We start from the raw sequence: 22,898 nt of genomic DNA on the forward strand, positions 1-22,898 counted from the left end.
TAAAGGTACTCTTTTTGGTATGACCCAAAGAATCAGAAGTTAAGAGGAAAGTTATTTTTAAAATGGCTGAGCAAATGGTGGCATACATTTATAGTGGAATCCTATTATTGTGTCATTAATGAGAAGAAGGAACTCAGAATAACCTAGAAAGAATAGATATCTGATGCAGACTTTTAAAATTTAATATAATCAGAATTATAGATTTTAAAGTTTGTAATGTTCTGTATCTTTTGTTTGAAGTGCGTAAGATTTAAATTAATGTCTGCCAACTCCAGGTATTAATTTTATGAAGTTTATTAATTAGAACTTTATTAAACTAGAAGTTTATTAACTATGAACTAGAAGGAATAAAACAGAAATAGAAGATAAAAAATCTAATCTTAAAATTAAGACCAGGTGACTTAAGTTCTCCATGCCAGCTCAAAAAGCCCATTCTATTAGCCTCTGATCAACGGGAAAAGAGAGGAAGATGTGAGGTACACAAAATTTATATCCTCTCTCTGTCAGCACTTAACATGAGAAGGAAAGTAGGATGCTGGGAATTCAAGTTATAGGGTTCAGAAATAAATTACACACACCTCCATGATTCCCATGGGAAATAAGCATGTAGAAATAGCTCAAATTTACATTCCTAGTTTCCATGGAATCAGTACACATGACCAACTTATCTCTCTATAAAGATCTTTATTTAGAGGTTCATTCAATGTGGCACTTTCTAAGGGAAAATTACATAACTTGGGGATAAGAGGGAAACAAAAGAGAAAGAGAACAAAACCAATGATTGCTAGGAGCATTGACAAAAAGCCAATTGGGGGCAGTCCTCTTTGGCATAAGAGTGTACATTTGAAACAAATGTGTTCAATCACTCACTGTTCAATTTCACTACATCCCAAAGTTCATTCTGGATCTTTTGGTGCAGTGTGTGGTTTCTGCAGGCATCTTTATGGCACCTTCTTCAAACAGTTCACTTTCTGGATTCAAGGAATAGCAGGTTTCTTATCCTAAAACTAATCTCAAGCAAGAAAAATTTTATAAATCTAGAATTATATGATAAGTATACAATCCCCACTGAGAATGGTGTTGACAAATACATGGATCACCAAGGGATACCTGGCTGATTTATGAGGTTATGTGAATCAATTGTTAAAAGGAAGTCAAAAACATAAAAAAATAAATAGAAGAAAAAAATCAAAATTAAGTATTATATAAAAGTTCTGAGTAAAACAAGAATAAACCCATAACAGGTCCTGGAATCAGGACCTGATAAAGTGATTTATGTCCCACAATCTTTTGGGCTATTACAGCAATATGAACTTACCCAGTCAGTGGCCAGGACTATAGAAAATTGCCACATTATGAAAGATAGAAAACGGACTAGATTTTTGTAGCAAATGAAAAATAGCATTCCCTGGTGTAAAGATTAAAATTAAATTACAGTACTCCAAGTATTATATTTAATACTATTTATTAAAATCAACTTAGAGCCTAGGGAAACTAAAAGAGAGCCGCTCCCTACCTCCACTTGCATCCACCCCCAAGAGAGCTAGCCTGGAGTACAGACGGTGTGGCCATAACTGAAACTGAACACCCAATTAATGTAGATGATGCACAACAGAAAAGGGAATTATAGGAAATGTAGTTCGGGGCACACATTCTAAATAACACAATTCTTCCTGTGATCATTTGGGAGTCTAGTCTGCCATATCTCAAAGTTCATTCTGAATCTTCTGGTGCATCATGTGGTCTCTAGGCATCTTCACGGTGCCTTCTAGAATCTGGGGGTAGTCTCTTGTTCTAAATTAGGCTCAAATTCAAGTTAAACCTCACAACAATAACATAGTCCACCCTGTTGGAAATAATAATACGTTCCCCACTGAGGAGGATACAGGGATACACATAGGAATTACATAGGGATACATGGTCGAGTCATAAGGCATATGAATCAATAATCAAAAATGTCAAAGAATCCAAAGAACTTTAAAAAATAACCTCCGAGTGAAAGATGGAATATAAAAGGAAATCTTGAAAATATTCTGGTAAGAGGGAAAAAAGAAAAGAGAAGAAAAAAAATTCACAACTCACAACAGATTCTTATAGTGATGTATATCTCATGAGCATGCGACAACAATCATTCACTAACCCAGTTAACCAGTCTGGACTGCATTAAGTTGCCACATCATTAGAAAACATACAAAAAGAAACTAGATCTCTATAGACAAATGGGAACTAGAATTCTCCTGTTCAATCCTTTTCTTTGGTTTTTCAGGATAATGGAGTCAGAACAATCGATGTTATATGCTCGCTATAGAGTATGGTACAAGGAAGTCCTACATTTAACACATGTTAAAACAGCTGCAACCTCAAGTCTCACACATGATCAAGTCATTGTGCTTTTTTGTGCAGAATGTCATCAATCCCTGTAGGATTGCCTGGGTTTCTTTTACCTTTTTAAGCTTGTTTGGCACTTTGTGGGTCAAGTTCTGTACTCCTTTGTTGTCGGTTTCTCCTTGGATTACACATACTCAATGAGCAAAAATCTCATAATAGTTAAATAACTAGTGGCAGGTTGCCATAGTCCAAAGCTTTTTTGGGGAATGCTTTTCATCTTAGCTTATTCTACTTCAAAAAGTCAAAATAGTAGAAAGAAATGCTTTTTCAATACTAGTGACATGTTTCAAAGGCAAAAAATTAGAAAAGAAGGGGGAAAAATACTGTGTGACACATGTAGGAAGAAAACAAAATGTAAAAATTGTGTATATTTCACAATTACAGAAGCAAAGTAGAGAGACTAGTTTCCAAAAAATAAAATTCATTTCCTCTTTGACTTATGATCCTCATTGTGAGTGCTAATGAGGTAGACAAAACAACATGAGTGCAAATGAGGTAGATAAAGCAATAACACATTCAAAAAATACAAAAAACTTTAAAAGTCACAAAATGTCAAAAAAGGCACACCAGGTCAATATAGGTCACTAATACAGATTTTCTTCTTTGAGTTCGTATATGTGTTGCCCTACAATGGAATTTGTGTAAATAAAAGGATCAACCAAACAAAGTGCAACAAAATAGTACAAATCTAGCAATAAAGAAGTCTAATCACATTCAGTAGTCAAATATATTCAGAAAGCAATTATTCAACATCAACAGAAGGTACTTGTTTTACATGACTACAATGAATCCACGAATCCCTCTCTCCAATTTTATGGCTGTTGGTGTAGTTACTGGGACCTGGAATGGTCCATCATACAAAGGTTAAGTCAACCCAGTACATTTGAAATTCTTTATGTACACACTATCACCTAGGTTTAAATCATGAAATGAGAAAAATCTATTGGCCCTGCTTGAACAGCAGCTCCAGAATCATGGAGTTCTTTTCATTTTTGTTTGTAATTGTCTGATATGTGTAGCAATGGTTGTATCCCCTCCTAATAGTGAGGTATAGGCAGGGGTAAATGGTTGTGCCTGAATAGGTGGATGTCCAAATAGCATCTCAAATGGTGAGATGTATAAATCACCTCTGGGTCTGCTTCTGAGATAAAATAGGGCCAAAGGTAGAATTTCAGGCCAATTTAAATGACTGTCCTTGCATGATTTGCCAACCATGGTTTTAAGTTCTTTATTAATTCATTCAAATTGACGAGCTCTGGGGATGATATTGTAAACCTCAAAATTCCTTAGACTTATAAATGTTGGAAATTTCACCATTGGGATATTTCATACTTGGAAAATTTCTTACTGATAGTCTATTGGAATGGGAACCCCATTGGCATGGGAGGTTCCTTCTCTTCCCTTCTTCAGATTACTTTAGGACAGAAACCTTTTGCTGAACAATGGAAAGGACTTTGACCTATGCTTAAGCATAGAACAGGAATTTCTTTGAATCATGATTTGATTTTAGAATTGATACAATGGAGATACTTGGAATAAATCTCCACCCTATTCAGTCCTAACAGGATTGAGTAAGGGCTGCAGCCTAGATCAAAGATTTAATCATTTGAAAATATGACCTTCAACAGACATGTGCAAAAGCCAGAAACCTCTGGGCGGTCCTGGGTTAAGCTAGAGCCTCCATTGGCACAGGGAAATTGATGAACAGTGATTGGTAGATGGGAGAACGGAGAGGAGGAACTTGGAGGGTTTCCTTAAAGATAGGAGGGTCTGGAGACTTGAGGAGGGTTGAGGAGTTTGGTCGGGGTGATTGCGGTGGACTCGGAGAAGCTTGCGCTGAAGGAAGCTGAAGGTGGGGGCCTCTGAGACTGTTTCTCCATTTTGGTCACGTGAGTGATAGGGACTGATCTCTTTTCTTTGCCCCAGCTATCTAAGGGCTTGGGCCTTTTGGCCCAGCCTAAACAGAAGGGGTATTTAAGCCCTATTCCCTTCTCTCCCTTTTTCTTTCTCTCTATCTCTAATTCCTTTCTTGCTCCTATTGTAATTAAACTCCAAAAAAGGCTGACGGCTGACTTGAGTTTTTCATTTAGGAATTACATAGCTGAATTCCTTGGCGACCTTAAATTAATATATATCAGTCTTTTAAAGTGATTCCCTTGTCACAATATGATGTATGAAATTTGGGAGTTATTCCGAAATATGAATAAATTTGAGATAAGCCAACATCAGTGAAATGAGTTCCTTTATCCAAATCAATACATGCTGGCAGGCGAAAACATGGAATTATTTCTTTCAAAAGGACTTTGTCAACAAAAGCTGCTATGGCATGAGTAGTAGAAAATGTTTTAGGCTATCTGGTCAGTTGATTGACTATGATCAGACAAAATTTATACTGTCCAGCTTTTGGCATAGAGATAATGTAAATTTGTGTATAAGTGAGAGGACGTCCCCCAAAAGCTTTTCCTTGAAATATGTATTCTTTAAAGGCTTAGAAGATAGAAGTTGTACATACTTTGGAGGCAATTGTAGTCATTCCAAGTGCTATCCATGCTCTTTTATCAGAATCTACAATGCTCTAAGGAGCAGAGATTTGCCATCTATTGATACCCATACTCCATTTATCTGTTTTGCTTTAAATTTCTGCTTCCAGTTTTCCTTATAACTTGTCATTATAAGAAAGGAATAGATCCAAATTATCAGTAATTGTTAGTGGAATAATTAATTCAGGGCCTTCTAAGGCTACTAGTTTGGCTGTTATATCTGCTCGGCTATTTCCCCTGGAGACAGGGTCAGTGCCACCTGTATGTGTAGAGCAGTGAATGATAGGTATAGCTTCAGGGAGCTGGATGGCAGAAAGAAGTTCAGTAACAAGGTTTGCATTGACAATACATTTTCCAAGGAAATAAAAGGAAAAGAGAACAAAACCAATTATTATTGGGTTGACAAAAAGCCAATTTGGGGGCAGTTCCCTTTTGCATAAGTGATTTCTCTATTGCAAGGCATCCACTGCTGACAAAATCCTGTTGCTCCAAAAATTGCCCTCAATTGCTTTTTAGTGGTAGGAGTGCTTAACTTTTGGATATTTTCTATATGCTTGGGAGAAATTAAATGGGACCCAGGAGTTAAAATGAAGCCTAAATATTGTACCTTGGGGAGACACCACTGAACTTTGTCTTTGGAGACCTTGTAGCCTCTCTTATGTAGCTCCAAAAGAAGATGTTTGCTATCCTCTTGGTACAATTCAGAATTTGGTGAAGCCAAGGGAAAATCATATACTTAATTAAATGGCTGCATTAAAATTTTTATGGCATCTGTATCAGCAGTTAAGAATTGTGTGAACAACGTAGGACTCTCCATGAAACTGTGAGGCAAAGGAGCCATTGTCCACTTAGAGCCCTTCCATGTGAAAGCAAAGATATGCCTGGAGTTCTCATGTATAGGCATTGAAAAGAAAGCTGAGAACAAGTCTACTATTGTAAAGTATGCAGCTGTGCTAGCAATAGAAGATATAATGGTATTTATTTTGGAAACTACTGGGTGTCTCTTTAAATGTGATTTTTCACAGCTTTCAGAATCCTGGACAAATTGATAGAGATGCTTGCCATGGGGCCCCAGTTTGGGCTTTTTAACAGGGAGGATGGGCGTATTGTATTCTGATTTACAGGGTATTATGATGCCTTGGTTAATCAATGAATTTATTACTGGTGAAATGCCATCAATAGCCTTCTTCTAAAGAGGGTACTGAGGAATGGAAGGAGGTAGGCTAGATTTTGTTTGATTTAGGGCAGGGACAACCAATTTAAGTAGACCAACAGGAGAAGATGATATGGCCCAGAGAGACTCAGGTCTATCAGTTGGGATCTCAAAAATAGGAGTCTCCTTCATCTCATGAATATCTGAGAGATGTACAGGGAGAAAAGTTGAGGATTCCTCAGGCAATTCCAGTGACATAGAACCATCTGGAGAACAAGTTATTGTGGCCCTAAGCTTGCATAAATGATCTCTCCCCAGCCAGGCATTAAGAGGAAAGACTGTTTCACAGCAAAAGGTCCTATGGACACTATTCTAGGGGAAAGCTTGGGAACCTTTAGGGGTGTCCCTGATACTGCCATGACATTTATTGAGCAGTAGCACCCAGGGTGGTTTGGGGACAAGCTCTACTCAAGGTAAACTTCTGGGGGGTGGGGAATGAGCTGCAGAGGAGTTCTTAAAAAGCTCTCAGTTCAGATCCTTTGGTGGTTGCCAAATTGCAAAAATTAATAAATACTCCCAAGTCTTATATTTAATACTATTTATTAAAATCAACTTAGAGCATAGGGAATATAAAAGCCAGCTGCTCCCTACCTCCACTTGCTTACAGCCCCAAGAGAACTAGCCTATGTGAACTTTAGATTACTCCACCCCACTTAGTCTAACAAAAACAGGAATGTCTACCCCCATACTTAAGGATTAAGTATTTAAGAGGATGACAGACATGTGCTAGAAAATGACAAATCAGAAACAACTGACAGACCCCTGGGCTTAAGCTACCATTGGTACATGTGAGACACAGGAAAGTGATGTAAAAACCTTCTATATATTTTGTGTCACTTCCTCTCTCTGGCCTCTTTGGCAGTGGAGAGGTGGCTGACAGCAGCATGCTAAGCGTTTTGGCATGTTGGCATGGCAGCTGCTATTGTCCGGGTTTAACAGTGTTTTCTTTGATACCATACTGGAGGGAGCTGAGTAACCTAGTTCAGGTGAGGCATCTTTACTGAGCTCTCTCATAGTTTAGGCTGATTCTTTCTCCTTTACCTTCAAAACACTATCCTCTTAGAAAGCCACAATCTTCAGAGACCTCGTGGAGGAGGACTTTGAACTCCCCCTGGCACAGACCAGGTGGGAGAAATCCTATGCTTTTTCCCTCTCTCTTCTCCTTAATTCCTTCCCTCTATGTTAATTAAACCACCATAAATTTCCAAACTGACTTGGGTATTTTATTTGGGATATTCCCTGGTGATCAAAATTAATTTAGATTAGGTCTGCAATCATCTCTTATTGCCAAGGCGGAATTTCTTTTGGTTAGAAATCTTTTTCCTGTCATGAGTGAAGAGAGATATTGAAAAGGAGAGTCCAGAGCTTGTTCAGTATGAGAAAATGTCTTCTGAACAGACCAGTTCCAGATGGATTCCCTGTAGGAAGGCTTTCAGTCAGAGATCATCTTTTCATATTAGGGAATTCATAGTGAAAAAAATACCTAATTGATGTGCTCAAGTTTATGTGTTTTCCTTAGGTGGAGGGTGATTACTATCATCTGGAGAAATGCAAATGATAACAAGTCTGAGGGACCAGCCCACATCTTTTAGATTGGCTATTATGACAGAAAAGGGACAAAAGTTGGAGGAGATGTCAGAAGATTAAAAAAGGAATGAACTTTTGGTGTTGTGAACTAATTCAGCTTTCTAGAGAGATCAATTTGGAACTATGTTTAATGGGCATTAATAAACCAAAAGGAAAAGGACACTATTAAAAGGTTCTTTTGGGGGTGATGATGAATCAAGAATTAAAAGGAAACTCAATGTCAGAAATGGCTGGGCAAATAGTGGCATATTGTTATCATGGAATCCTTTTATTTTTATCAATGTGGATTTTGAAAAGACTACATGTTGGTATTACATTCTCCAGCATGCCCCAAGATTCTCTGTCCCCTACTTCCAGGCATTGGTTTGGTCTATGAGAGGACCAATCTCACACTAGGGAGAGACCTGTATAAATTAAAATTAATTCTCAAATAAGAAAATGTTTTAGGAGATATATTAATAATCATTAGAAATCAAGGAATGTGGATTTTGGATTTTACTTCACCCTGGTTAGTCTTTAGAATTCTAGCAATCAGGGAAGTATATACTGCCACTTAAGGATTAAGTGTCGGGGAGGAAGGTCTATGAAATTGTGTGTGCTAGCAACTGACAAATCAGAAACAACTGACTGACCCGTGGGCTGTCCAAAGCCAAGTTTAAGCCACCATTGGTACATGTAAGACACAGGAAGTGACATAAATAACTGACTTTATATTTCACGTCACTTCCTGTGAGAGGAACTTGGCTTAACTCGATCATGGAGGAGCTGCAGCATGAAACCTCAGACTGCTTCCCTTGGTCTATGAGTGGACCAATCTCATGTTAGGGAAGGACCACTTCCCTTCCTGGAGTAGGATTGGTCTATGAATGGAGCAATCCCATGCTTGGAGGGACCTGTAAAAATTAAAATTAAATCTCAAATAAAAAATATTATATTTTAGGAGATTTATTCATGATTATTAGAAATCAAGGAATAAAGAGGACACAAAATAAAGACCATGTCCCCATGGCTGATCAGCCAGTTCAAACACTCATCTTACCACCACCAACCTTGGGACAGGAAGTAGAGAGGCAGGACCCTCCATGTCCCAACCTAATATCCCTTGTCTACAGGAAGTATGTAATGACAGGAAGTCGATGGGCTCCCGGGAAATGTAGTTCTTTTTTAGGGTAACAGATTTTTAGTTATACATTCACCCCTAAGATCCATTGAAGATTAGTCTCTCCAGTGGATCTTGTAAACATAACCAACTTTGAAATTACAATAATTTGTGGATTAAAGGAAAAGAGAACAAAACCAATGATTGCCAGGTGCATTGATAGAAAGCAAGTTAGTGGGCAGTCCCCTTCGACATAAGAATATACATACAAAACAAATGTATTCAATACCACACAGTTCAAATCACCACATCCCAAAGTTCATTCTGGATCTTCTGGTGCAGTGTGTGGTCTCTACAAGCATCTTAATGTTGCCTTCTCCAAACAGTTGACTTTTTGGATTTGGCGAGGCAGAGTATTTCTTATCTTAAAATTACTCTCAAAAAGAATTTATATTTTGAAATTCAGAATAACAATAAAAATACATCCCCTTCCCCCCAGAGGGCATTGAAAAACTCAGGGATCACTTAGGAATGCATGGTTTAGGGGGCAGAGTCAAGATGGCAGCTTAGAAGCTGCAAAAGTTTAGACCTCTGAAAACCCTTCATTACCGATCACAAACTGAATGCTCCTAGGAGACTGAAAATCAAACCTAACAACAAGACAGAGCCAAGGAACCCTCCTTCTTGACTCAATCCAAAAGGTACGCCCCCCCCCCCAAAGCCAGAAGCCAAGAACACTCGAGTTTAAGGGTGTGAGATTTAAAATGGTTGAGGTCTTAAACTGTAGTGAGTTAAAATGGTGGAAGATATAAATTGTGATAGATATAAGAGAGGGTGAGTAAATTTGACCGCAGAAATATGTTTCACTACAGTGTCTTGGGTTTTAAAATCAAATATAAGGTGGTCGCCAGGGAAATATTCCCAATTATTCAAATACCCAAGTCAATTGGGTTTTATAGAGATTTTAATTAACAATACAATGAGTAATCAAAGAAAGAGAGAGAGAGTAAGAAAGGAATAAGTATGAAGGGCCTCAAGCCAATATGGCCTTGACCTGAGTCTTAAAAGAGAAATCAGTCAGTTTTTTTATAACTCACCATAAGATCTGTCTACGTAAGGATTTCTAATGACACCAGGCCAGCAGCATCTCAGCTGCTTTCACCAGCTCCCTCCTCCATCTGAATGTTTCAGAATCAGTCTCCTCAGATTGAGTCTCTCCAATCTGAATGTTTCAGAATGACTTCCCAGCTCTTCCCTGAGCTCTTATTTTTAAGGGCAAAATCTTCTCTGTCACCTCCCCTAAGTCCTTACATCTACCAATCACTGTAGATGTTTCTAAAGGACCGCCCATTTTGAATTCACAGCTGAGTAGTTTTAATCTCTTTAGTAAGTCAGGAAAAAAATGCTATGTCGACAAATTTCATTAGAAAAAACCTCTGAATAAGTTATCACCCTTTTAGGTTTAAGTAGTTTACAAGTTGCCCCACCTTTATAGGTACTTAGTATCCCATTGTATCAATTCGAAAACAGTCATGACTCAAAGAACTTCCTGTCCCTTCCATAAGCATGGATCAAAGAACTGTTCATTGTTCTCAAGGAGCTCTCTGTCCTAAGGCAGTCCTAAGTAGGGTGGAGTAGGGATATTCCCAAGGCAAGGAGCCCCCACACTCAAGTAGAGTTCTCCCCATCTGCTAGGGAATTTTTAAAGTAGAAGATTCCCCAATGGGGGAAATTTCCAACATTCATAAGTCTGAGAAATTTTGAGGTTTACAAGGGGAAGGCAGAAGGAAGGTATCAGGATTTCCCCCCCGCCAAAGTGCTGAACCCCCAGTGGGAGTGGGAACCTCTGGGCAGGCAAAGATACTGGTGTAGAGGGTGTACCTTGTGGGCAGGGCTGTGTCAGGCTCAGAATGTCTAACACAGGCAGAAGGGAGTCAGCTGGAGAGAGATCGAAGAGCTGGCAGCCTGGGGGGCTGGGTCCTTCCATTTGGCTCCAGACTTACAGAGGTTTTTGCCTCGGGCCACATCTACCCCAATCCAGCTTTACTTAATCCCATCAGGAGTCCTCAGAGCTCAGAGAGGCCAGGAACCTCTGGGTAGGCAAAGGCACTGGTGTAGAGGGTGTACCGTGCTGGCAGGGCTGTGCCAGACTCAGACCGTCGAACACAGGTGGCAGGGAAGCAGCTGGAGAGAACTGGAGAGAGTCTGGGCGGCTGAGACCTTCCATTTGGCTCCAGCCTTCCAGGTTTCAGTCTCAGAGCATGGCATACAGTCCAACCCAGCTGAACTTAATCCCATCAAAAGCCTCCAGAGGACAGGGAAGCTCAAACTCCTCCCCCATAGACTGCTCCAAGAGGGGAGACTGACAGAAAGCCCCAAATCCAAAAAAACGAGAGGAGCAAGAGCACAGACAAATACGGGGAGCAAAGAAGGGGCAAATATGAGCAAACAGCACAAAAAAGAAGAAAGAAATTACAATAGACACCTTCTACACTGCCAACGGAACAGAGAGAAGGGATCAGCCAACAATAAATCAGAAAGCCCAGTGAATTGGATACATGCTGTGGAAGAAATCAAAATTCAAAACACAATTAAGAGAGGCTGAAGACAACTGGAAAAAGAACTTAAAAGCTAAGAAAAGTCATTTGGAAACAGAAAATAGTGTCTTGAAAGCCAAAATCAACAAGCTGGAAAATGAGGCAAAGGAGATGAAAGATGAGGTGAAAGAAGATGAAAGATGACTTCCAAAGAAAATCAGACCAGAAGGAAAAGGAAAACCAAAAGTCACGGAAGAAAGCCAGTGTTTAAGAACCAGAATACAATAACTGGAATTAAGTGACCTCACAAGGCAGCCTGCAGGACACTATAAAACAAAACCAAAAGAATGAAAAAATTGAAGAAAATATGAAGCATCTCATTCACAAAACAGGATTTAGAAAATCATTTGAGGAGAGGCAATTTAAGAATTATTGGTCTACCAGAAGACCATGACAAAAAGAAAAAGCTTGGATATAATACTACAGGAAATTATTCAAGAAAACTGCCCCAATATCCTAGAGCAAGAGGGAAAAGTGGAGATTGAAAGAATCCACAGATCACCTCCTGTACTTAATCCCCAATTGACAACACCCAGGAATGTTATTATAGGCAAATTCAAGAACTATCAGACCAAAGAAAAGATATTACAAGCTGCCAAGAAGAAGTCATTCAGATACCATGGAGCCACAGTGAGGATAATGCAGTATCTGGCTGCATCCACACTGAAGAACCAAAAGGCATGGAATATGATATTCCAGAAAGTACGGGAACTAGGTCTACAACCGAGAATCAACTACCCAGCAAATCTGACTATATTCTTACAGGGGAAAATATGGTCATTCAATAAAATAGAATAATTCCAAGAATTTTCAAAGAAAACACCAGACCTGAACAGAAAATTTGACATCCAAGCACAGAACTCAAGAGAATCATCAAAAAGTAATTAAAAAAGAGGGAAAAAGAAAAACAAAGCAAAACAAAATTTTAAGAAACTCAATAAGTTAAAATGATTTGTATCCCTATAAGAAAAGAGGTCATTGGTAACTCTTAAAAACTGTTGTTATCATCTGGGAATCTAGAAGAATTACACTTAGAGGGAATAGTGACAAACTGTATAGGATGAAAGGACAAGACATAAATAGGTATATAGATATGCATGCATAAATATATATACATGTGTGTATATACAACTAGAGCTAAAAAAGAGAGGTTAATACTAAAATGGGGAAAGAAACAAATGGGGGTAAATTCATATGTCACAAAGAAGCTCATGGAGGGAGGGGGGAGAACATCAATACACTGGAAGGGTAAAGAGATTGGAGATAGGAAATACTCAATTCTTACATGCTTTGAAATTGACCCAAAGAGGGAAGAAGAATCCAATCCATTGGGGCAGAGAATAGATTTGTGCCCTATAGAGGAATAGAAAGGTAATAAAAGGACTGGTGGGGAGGGAAGCAGTACAAGGGAGGGAAAAGGTGGGGGGTAATTTTAGAAAGACTACAGGGAAAATAAGGGGGGAATAAGAAGGGAGGGGGGTAGAAAGGGAAGTAAAATAAGGGTGGAAACTAGGGGGACTGATTAAAAACAAAGATTGCTGTAGAAGGAAATAGTGAAAGAAGAAAAGGCCGGACCAGGAGTAGAAATCAAAATGCTGGGAAATACACAGCTAGTAATTATAACTCTGAATGTGAATGGAATGAACTCACCCATAAAATGCAAGCAAATAGCAGACTGGATTAGAATCCAAAACTCTACCATATGTTGTCTGCAAGAAACACACATGAAGGTAGATACGCATAGGGTGAAAGTAAGAGGATGGAGCCAAATCTATTGGACATCAACTGGTAAAAAGAAGGCAGGAGTTGCAATCATGATATCTGACAAAACCAAAGTAAAAATAAATCTAGTTAAAAGAGATAGGGAAGGTAATTACATCCTGATAAAAGGCAGTATAGACAATGAGGAAATAGTTGTACTCAACATGTATGCACCAAATGGCATAGCATCCAAATTTCTAAAGGAGAAACTAGAGGAGCTAAAGGATGAAATAGAAAAAATTATACTAGTGGGAGACCTGAATCTTCCTCTATCTCAACTAGGTAAATCAAACCAAAAAATAAATGAGAAAGAGGTAAGAGAAGTGAATGAAATCTTAGAAAAATTAGAGTTAGTAGACATGTGGAGAAAAATAAATAGGGACAAAAAGGAATAGACCTTCTTTTCAGCAGCACATGGTACATTCACAAAAATCGACCATGTATTAGGGCATAAAAACATTGCAAACTGTAAAAATGGAGACTTGAACTCTGGACTCCAAACCCCAAGAGTCCTTACTAGCTCCCAGAATGCCCTCTAATCTCACTGAGATTTCCACCTGGGCGAGGTCAAGAATTTCTATTTTACCTGGCTGTAAAGGCTATTGACCCTCTTTCCTACTTCTGCTGGGGGGCAGACACGTCTCATGATGTGAGTGAAATTTGAATGGGCCTCTCGGCCCACCGAGCACGTGCTTCTCTTACTTGTATATTCTTAAATTCCTTATCTTAAATAAAACTCTAAAAAATATAATACTCCTTGCAGAGGGAAACTAATGCCTCTGTTTCCCCTAATTTTAATCATAACAGTTAAATTTCATCTGTTACAAAACAAGTGTAAAAGAGCAGAAATAATAAATGTAACCTTCTCAGACCACAATGCAATGAAAATAAAAATTAGGGTAAATAAAAAATTAATTGGAAATTAAACTATAAGATTCTCCAAAACCGGTTAAAAAACAAATCGTGGAAACAATAACTTCATTGAAGAAAATTACAATGGTGAGACATCCCTTCCCTATGGGATGTAGCCAAAGCATTACTCGGGGGGAAATTTATATCCTTGAGTTCATATATTAACAAATAAAGAAGGGCAGAAGTCAATGAATGCAAATTAAAAAACTAGAAATTGAACAAATTAAAAATCCTCAGATGAAGACTGTTATATTTAAAATAGTTTTGAGTGTTAAATAGTTGTAGATAAGAGAGTGGGAGCCATAAACTTGTGATAATTAAAATGTTTTGGGAGCAAGGGAAATATATAACAATTATGACCGCTGAAATATGTTTTCTACTGTGTCTTGGTTTTATATAAATATAAGATGGTCGCCAGGGAATATATTCCCAATTTATGAATATGCCCAAGCCAACTGGGTTTTATAGAGAAATTTAATTTATAATACACTGATTAATCAATAGAAAAAGAGAGAAAGTAAGAAAGGAATAAGAATGAATAAATCAGTCAGTTGGTTTTATCACTCACTCAAGATCTCTCTAGGTAAGGCTTCTCATGCCAACCTCAGGCTCCACTTTCAAGAGAGCCTCCTTTCAAGAACTGTTTCCAGAGAATTCTCCTCCTGAGTTCTCCTTCCACAGCCTCCTTCAATACCTCTCCAGGAGCTCTCCCTCCAGGACCTCTCTCCTCTCAGACCTCCTTCGGAGTAACCACCTCTTCAGAGCCAACCTCCTCCTCTCTCTCCTCAGACCCCGCTCTCTTTAAGGAAACCATCTAAGTTCCCTCCCCTCAGTTCTCACATCTACCAATCACTGTCGATCTCTCCCCTGTGCCAATGGTGGCTCTAGCTTAACCCAGGACCACCCAGAGGTCTGTCTCCTTTGCACATGTCTGTTGAAGGTCATATTCTCCAAATAATTAAATCTTGATCTTTGCTGCAGCCCTTCCTAAATCCTGTTACTCTGAGTAGGGTGGAGATTGTAGTTTCCAAGACCTGGTTCTGTCATTCCAAGTATTTCTATTGTATCAATTCTAAAATCAATCATGACTCAAAGAACTTCCTGTTCTATGTTTAAGCATAGGTCAAAGCCCTTTCCATTGTTTAGCAAGAGGTTTCTGTCCTAAAGTAGTCTTAAGTAGGGAGGAGAAGGATCCTCCCATGCCAAGGAGTTTCATATTCCAATAGAGTTCTTACTATTAGTAGGGAATTTTTTCAAGTATGAAATTTCCCAATGGGGAAATTTCCAACATTCATAAGTCTAAGAAATTTTAAGGTTTACAAGACTAAATTAGATATCCTAAAAATCAAAGGAGAAATTAATAAAATTGAAAGTCAAAGAATTATTGATTTAATAAATAAGATTAGAAGCTGGTTCTTTGAAAAAACAAATAAAATAGACAAAGTACTAGTCAGTTTAATTAAAAAAAGGAAAGAAAAAACCCAAATTGACAGTATCCAAGATGAAAAGGGGGATCTCACCTCTAATGAAGAGGAAATTAAGGCAATCATTAAAAACTACTATGCCCAATTATATGGCAACAAATATGGCAATCTAGGTGATATGGATGAATACTTACAAAAATATAAATTGCCTAGACTAAAAGAAGAAATAAATTACCTAAACAACCCCAGATCAGAAAAAGAAATTGAATAAGCCATCAAAGAACTCCCTAAGAAAAAATCCCCAGGTCCAGATGGACAAATTAATTCTATCAAACATTCAAAGAACAACAAATCCCAATATTATACAAACTATTTGACAGAATAAGTCAAGAAGGAGTTCTACCAAATTCTTTTTATGACACAAACGTGGTATCAATCTCAAAACCAGGCAGGTCCAAAACAGAGAAAGAAAACTATAGTCCAATCTCCTTAATGAATATAGATGCAAAAATCTTAAATATGATACTAGCAAAAAGCCACCAACAAGTCATCACGAGGGTTATCCACTATGACCAAGTAGGATTCATACCAGGAATGCAAGGATGGTTCAATATTAGAAAAACCATCCACATAATTGACCATATTAACAAGCAAACTGACAAAAATCACATGATAATCTCAATTGATGCAGAAAAAGCCTTTGATAAAATACAACACCCATTCCTATTGAGAACACTAGAAAGTATAGCAATAGAAGGGCCTTTCCTAAAAATAAAAAACAGTATATATCTAAAACAATTAGCAAACATCATCTGCAATGGGGATAAACTAGAAGCCTTCCCAATAAGATCAGGAGTAAAACAAGGATGCCCATTATCACCTCTATTATTTAACATTGTACTAGAAACACTAGCAATAGCAATTAGAGAAGGAAAAGAAATTTAAGGTATTAAAATTGGCAATGAGGAGTCCAAGCTGTCACTCTTTGTGGATGATATGATGATTTACTTAAAGAATCCTAGAGAATCAACCAAAAAGCTAGTCAAAATAATCAAAAAATTTAGAAAAGTTGCAGGATACAAAATAAACCTGCATAAGTCATCAGCATTTCAATATATCTCCAACCCATTTTAGCAGCAAGAATTAGAAAGAGAAATTCCATTTAAAATCACCCTAGATAATGTAAAATACTTAGGAATCTATTTGCTGAGACAAAAACAGGAACTATATGAACACAATTACAAAACACTCTCCACACAATTAAAACTAGATCTAAACAATTAGAAAAAACATTGATTGCTCATGGGTGGGACGAGCTAACATAATAAAAATGACAATCCTACCCAAATTATTTTCCTTATTTAGTGCCATACCCATTGAACTACCAAAAAACTTCTTTACTGACATAGAAAAAACATAAAGTTCATTTGTAAGAACAAAAGATCAAGGATATCCAGGGAAATCATGAAAAAAAAATGCAAAGGAAGGAGGACTTGCAGTCCCAGATCTCAAACTATACTATAAAGCAGTCGTCATCAAAACAATTTGGTACTGGCTAAGAGACAGAAAGGAGGATCAGTGGAATAGACTTGGGGTAAATGACTTCAGCAGGACAGTCTATGATAAACCCAAATATCCCACGTTTTGGGACCAAAACCCACTATTTGATAAAAACTGCTGAGAAAATTGGAAGACAGTATGGGAGAGATTAGGTTTGGATCAACACCTCACACCCTACACCAAGATAAATTCAGAATGGGTGAATGACTTGAACATAAAGAAGGAAACTATAAGCAAATTTAAAAGTGGGAGGCTCTTTTGCCTCCTAGTTCTCCGAGAGAAGTACAGGGAGTAAATTTAAAGATTCCTCTGGTACTTCCAATATTAAGGAACCATCTGGGGAGCATGTTATTGTGGCTCTAAGTTTGCATAGAAGGTCTCTCCCCAGCAAATTTAAGGGGAGTCTTCAATGCAGACCTGGTAGCTCCTTAAAGGTGGGTAACATTTATTATGATTGCCTCTTAGACACTGGAGCTACCAGGTCTGTATTGAAGAATGTACCAGATTTAAATTGTTATTCTGTTGACTCACAAAGTGTAGTGGGAGTATCATAAATACCCCAAAGAGTTAAAAAAAACTTGCCCCTGGTGTCTATATGGTGTCTGTAGGACCCCTAGAGGTACATTCCTTTCTTTTGATGCTTGACTCCCCTTTACATTTGCTGGGGAGAGACCTTCTATGCAAACTTAGAGCCACAATAACATGCTCCCCAGATGGTTCTTTAACATTGGAAGTAACAGAGGAATCTTTAAATTTATTCCCTGTACTTCTCTCGGAGAACCAGGAGGCAAAAGAGCCTCCCACTTTTGAAATACCTAAGGATATACCCAAGTCTCTTTGGGCCACATCTTCTTCCGATGTAGGCTTACTTAAATCTGCTGTTCTTGTGCAGATAAAAACTAAATCTTACTCAACCTCCTTCCATTCCTCAGTGTCCCCTCTCAAGGGAGGCAATTGAGGGTATTACACCAGTTATTAACTCATTAATAGAACAGGTAATAATAATCCCTTGCAAATCAGAATACAACACCCCCATCCTGCCAGTTAAAAAACAAAAAAGAGTGCCTGATTACAAGTACCTCTATAGATTCATATAGGATCTGAGGGCAGTGAATAATCACGTTATAAAGAGACACTCCGTAGTTTCCATCATAAATAGTATTATTTCCTCTATTCCTAGCACAGCTACATACTTTACAGTAGTAGACTTGTGCTCAGCTTTCTTTTCCATACCTATACATGAGAACTCCAGGCATATTTTTGCTTTTACCTGGAAGGGCTCAAATATACATGGAGTCGTCTGCCACAGGGTTAGGTGGAAAGTCCGAGTTTATTTGAGCAAATTTTGAGCCAAGACACAGGCAATATAACATTTAAAAATAGTAAATTAATCAAATATGTAGATGATCTACATATGTAGATGAAGCAGTTAGCTGACCAAATGCACTAGCTCCAATGCAAAGAAACATGCTATATGGAGTATGTATTCTAAGGCAGAAGGTAAAGATTTTTTTTTAAAACCCACAACGGGATTCCATCACCATCATTTACCACAATTTGTTCAGCCACTCCCCAGTTGATGGACACCCCTTCAGTTTCCAGTTCTTTTCCACCACAAAAAGAGCTGCTAGAAATACTTGTGTCCACATGGGTCGGGTTTTTTTTTTTCCATTCTCTCTGATGTCTTTGGGATACAGACCCAGGTGTGGTATCACTGGGTCAATGGATATGCTGTTTGATGGCCCTTTGGGCCTGGTTTCAAACTGTTCTCCAAATTGGTTAGATCCATTGGCTCCTTCATCAGCTGTTCCTTAGTTTGCCTATTTTTCCTTTACTCCCTCCAGTTGTCATTTCTGTTCAGTGTGAGGTGATACCTCAGAGCTGTTTTAATGTGCATTTCTCTAATCAGCAGTGATTGAGGAACAGTTTTTCCCATGATTCTAGATCACTTGGAGTTCTTCCAAACCTCCCTGACCTTATTCTTTGACCATTTATCAATTGGGGAATGACTTGTCTTCTTGTATGTTTTGTGTCAAAGAAGTTCATTCCCTCCCCCTTCTGAGTCACTTGACCTTTCCATCAAACATTCCCGAGATAATACAGTTGTGCCAGGTTTGGTCCCTCTACATGTGGTATGTCAAGAAACATCGAGGCTTTGGGGCTTGAGAGGGAGAGAACTGAGAAGAGAAGGCGGAAGGAAGAAGTTGGGAACAGGTGAAGGGAAGGAGGAAGAGGCTTGCAGGCTAGGGCCCACGTGGTCAGGTTACTTAGAGGAATGGCTGTCTACCCTTTCCAATAAACCTTATAAAATATATAATATCTGGGTAGAAATATTATTCAGTCCTTACAGTTTGCAAACAAATTCTCTCGTTATTTGAGAAACAAGACCTTTCTAGGTCTAAGCGGCAGGCTGTTCTGTGCTCCCCTAATCTGTGTGTCGTGTCGTGTCCCCTTTTCTAAGTCATGCCTACACAAGTTCCAACCTGTGGGACTCTGGACTGCTGTTCTTATTGCTGCTCCAAATGACCCAGGTCAGTGGAGCTGCTTCTGGTGCATCTGGGAAATGTGACTTTCTCTCTCTCTCATTCTCTCTCTCTCTCACACACACACTCACACACTGGTGGGAGTGGGAGGAGACACACGCATGGGCCTCTCCTTTGTTCTCATTCACAGCCTTTTAATAGGTGAATCCAGGGGCCGCGAGCCCCTCAGAAGTTCCAAACGAGTGTCTGATTCTCTTCTTCCAGTGAGCTGACAGGGAGAGGAGACATTTCCCCAACACCAAGGAACATATATGGAGAGGAGAGGGAGAGGGAGAGGGAGCGGGCCTGGATGCTCAGGTCCTTCAGGAAGGCCAAGACTCTGGACACTGGAAGGGAGTAAAGGGCTGGGGACCTGGATACCTGGGTCCTAATGGGGTTTAAAGCCTGGGTAGAAGTCTGTCAGAATGGCTAGGTAGCACAGTGGACTTGAGAGGACCTGGATTCCAATATGGACTCAGACACTTCCTAGATGGGTGACCCTGGGCAAGTCCCTTCACCCCCATTGCCCAGCCCTTGTTACTCTTCTGTCTTAGAATGAATACTAAAACAGAAGGTAAGGGTTAAGGGGTGGGGAGACGGGGCCTTTGAGTCTCTGAGAGGAAAAAGGATGGAGACTTGGCGTCATGGGACCATAATCACTCGTTGCCTTAACTCCGGTTCCTACTATGGACTTGGTGATACGAATCCTGGGTCTGAGCTAGGGTGCACTGGGGAGGAAGAGAGGCAGAGAGGAGCCTTGATGGGCTGGGGATTTGGGAAGAGGTATTTGATGTCAGAGACAAGTGAGAACCGAAAAGGGGGAGGCTGAAAAGCTGTGGGGGTGGGATGGATGCCTGAGCAGGACTCTTACCGGCACTCCTGGAGGCGGTCCTTCGGGGAGGCCTAAAGCCAATGGGCAGAGAGCTCTCTAGGCTGGCCAGGCTTCACGAGGCCGGAGTGGAGTGCGGCCTTGGTGGAAGGGAAGGAGGAGGCAGCTTCTCCCACTTGAGGGAGGAGGCTCTGTTGGGCGGTAAGGAGAAGGGTGAGGCGGAGCTCTTGTTCTTTGGGCTCCCATTAGGCTGCTCGGGGGAGGCCTTGGCAGGGGCGGGGGAGGAAGACTTTTTGGGGTGTTTGTGCCTGGGGTACGCTGTGTGCGTGAGCCAGCAATGGGCTAGGTGGCCTGGGCAGGGGGTTTCTTGGAGCCTTTGCTAGAGGGGCAGAACAACTTGTGGAACTGTCTATACAGTTTGGTGACCCAACACGGTGGCTTCTGGATGGCCTTCTTCTGCAGAGCCTTGACATGGGCAGAAGGCTGTGAGGCCTGGGTGGGCTCTGGCCCTTCTCTCAGTTTGTCCTTGGGCTGCTCTGTGGCAACCTGGGACCCAGCCAAAGCTGCTTCCGGAAACAGGCAGAGGACCCGCCTGTGACATCTGGAATCCCAAGCCTCCAGCCTATCTAGAATACCTTTGGCAATCGTTCTGTTTGACTCTTGTTCTAGGGGCTCCCATGAGGAGTCTCGTCCAATCAATCTAGAACTTCAGAACAAAAAGGACCTTTGAGATTGCCAAGCCCCAAGTGCCCTCCAATATCTCCAGAGACAGAGTGCTAGCCTGCTACTTCAGCGGCTTTTCTCCATCCCCCACCTGCTGTTTCAGGAACACGGGGGCCCAGTAGATCCATTCTGGGATTCCCGTAGGCATGGACAGATCACTACTTACCTGGAAGATCCCTTCTTTATGGCCTTGTTGAAGATCTTCTTCCATGGCTCTTGGGCACAGAGTGGCTCTTTGGAATGGTTCCACTCTTGGGAGCCTTCTGAGGCTGTGGCCGCTATTGGGGACGAACCAGCTCTTGGGGATGCGGTGGCTCTTTGGAAAGGTGCCGTTCTTGGGGGTGCACTTGGATCTGTGGCTGCTGCAGCTTTTTGGAATGGCACCACTCTTGGGAGTGTGGCTGCTCTTGGGGGAGCTCTTGTGGCTGCAGCTGCTCTTGGGGAAGCTGAAACTTTTTAGAATGGTGCCACTCTAGTAGGCGCTCTTGGGGAAGCTGCAGCTTTTTGGAAAGGTGCCACTCTTGGGGGCCCTCTTCAGAATGTGGCCGCTCTTTGAAATGGTGCTACTCTTGGGGGCCCTATTGGGGCTGTGGCTGCTGTTAGGGATGCTACGACATTTTGGAATGGCGCCGCTCTTGGGGATGCTCTTGGGAGTGTGGCCTCTCTTTGGAATGGCGCCACCCTTGGGGGCCCTCTTTGGGCTGTGGCTGCTCTTGGGAATGCTGTGACTTTTGGGAATGGAGCCCTGCTTGGGGGTGCACTTCAGAGCGTGGCTGATCATTGGAATGAGGCTGCTCTTGGGGGCCCTGTTGGGGCTGTGGCTGCTCTTGGGGAAGCTGCAGCTTTTTGGAAAGGCGCCCCTCTTGCGGGCGCCCTTGGGGATGTGGCTGCATTTGTGTACACTTCGGCTCTTTGGAATGGGGCCGCTTTTGGGGATGCTCTTGGGAGTGTGGCCACTCTTTGGAATGGCTCCTCTCTTGGTGGTGCCCTTGGGAATGTGGCCGCTGCAGAGAATGGCGCCGCTTTTGGGGGTGCTCTTGGGAATGTGGCCGCTCTTTGGAATGGCGCCTCTCTTGGGAATGTGGCCTCTCTTGGGGGCCCTCTTGAGGCTGTGGTTGCTCTTGGGGATTCTACAACTTTTTGGAATGGTGCCACTCTTTGGAGTGTGGCTGCTCGTGGGGGTGCTCTTGGGGCTGCAGCTGCTGTGGATTTTTGGAATGGCGCCTCTCTTGGGGATGCTCTTTGGAGTGTGGCTGGTCTTTGGAATGCTGCTACTCTTGGGGGCCCTCTTGGGGCTGTGGCTGCTTTTGGTTATGCTGCGACTTTTTGGAATGGCTCTGTGGTTGCTCTTGGGGTTGCAGCGACTTTTTGGAATGGTGCCGCTATTGGGAGTGTGGCTCCACATGGGGATGTTTTGGGGGCTGAGGCTGCTGTGGATTTTTGGAATGGAGATGCTCTTGGGGATGCTCTTGGGAGTGTGGCCGGTCTTTGGAATGGTGCCTTTCTGTGGGAGTCCTCTTGGGAATGTCGCTGGTCTTAGGGATTTTGCGACTTTTTAGAATGGCGCTGCTCTCGGGCAGGATTTTAGGAGTTTGGCCTCTCCTTGGAATGGCGCCTCTCTAGGGTGACCTCTTAGGGCTGTTGCTGCTCTTGGGGATGCTGCGACTTTTTGGAATGGTGCCACTAGGGGATGCTCGTGGGAGTGTGGCCGCACTTTGAAATGAAGCTACTCTTGGGAGTGCT

General features: G+C 40.9%; 1 protein-coding gene across 4 annotated transcripts; it reads right to left on the reverse strand.

The window, feature by feature from the left end:
* Positions 1–123: 123 nt before the first annotated feature.
* Positions 124–22,560, reverse strand: LOC130458847 (translation initiation factor IF-2-like). 4 transcript variants are annotated; one of them, XM_056825838.1, is made up of 2 exons: positions 21,322–22,560; positions 124–19,258 (listed from the first exon to the last, which is right to left on the reverse strand). In XM_056825838.1, exon 1 carries the CDS (start codon positions 22,558–22,560, stop codon positions 21,628–21,630), a length of 933 nt encoding a protein of 310 aa, XP_056681816.1. In that variant the 3' UTR covers positions 124–19,258; positions 21,322–21,627. The 4 variants fall into 4 exon arrangements, with proteins under 4 accessions (XP_056681816.1, XP_056681813.1, XP_056681815.1 ...); XM_056825835.1 differs by having other exon boundaries at positions 124–20,623; XM_056825837.1 differs by having other exon boundaries at positions 20,475–22,560.
* Positions 22,561–22,898: the final 338 nt, after the last annotated feature.

This window comes from Monodelphis domestica, chromosome 4 (assembly GCF_027887165.1).
Source record: "Monodelphis domestica isolate mMonDom1 chromosome 4, mMonDom1.pri, whole genome shotgun sequence".
NCBI classification, from domain to species: Eukaryota; Metazoa; Chordata; class Mammalia; order Didelphimorphia; family Didelphidae; genus Monodelphis; species Monodelphis domestica.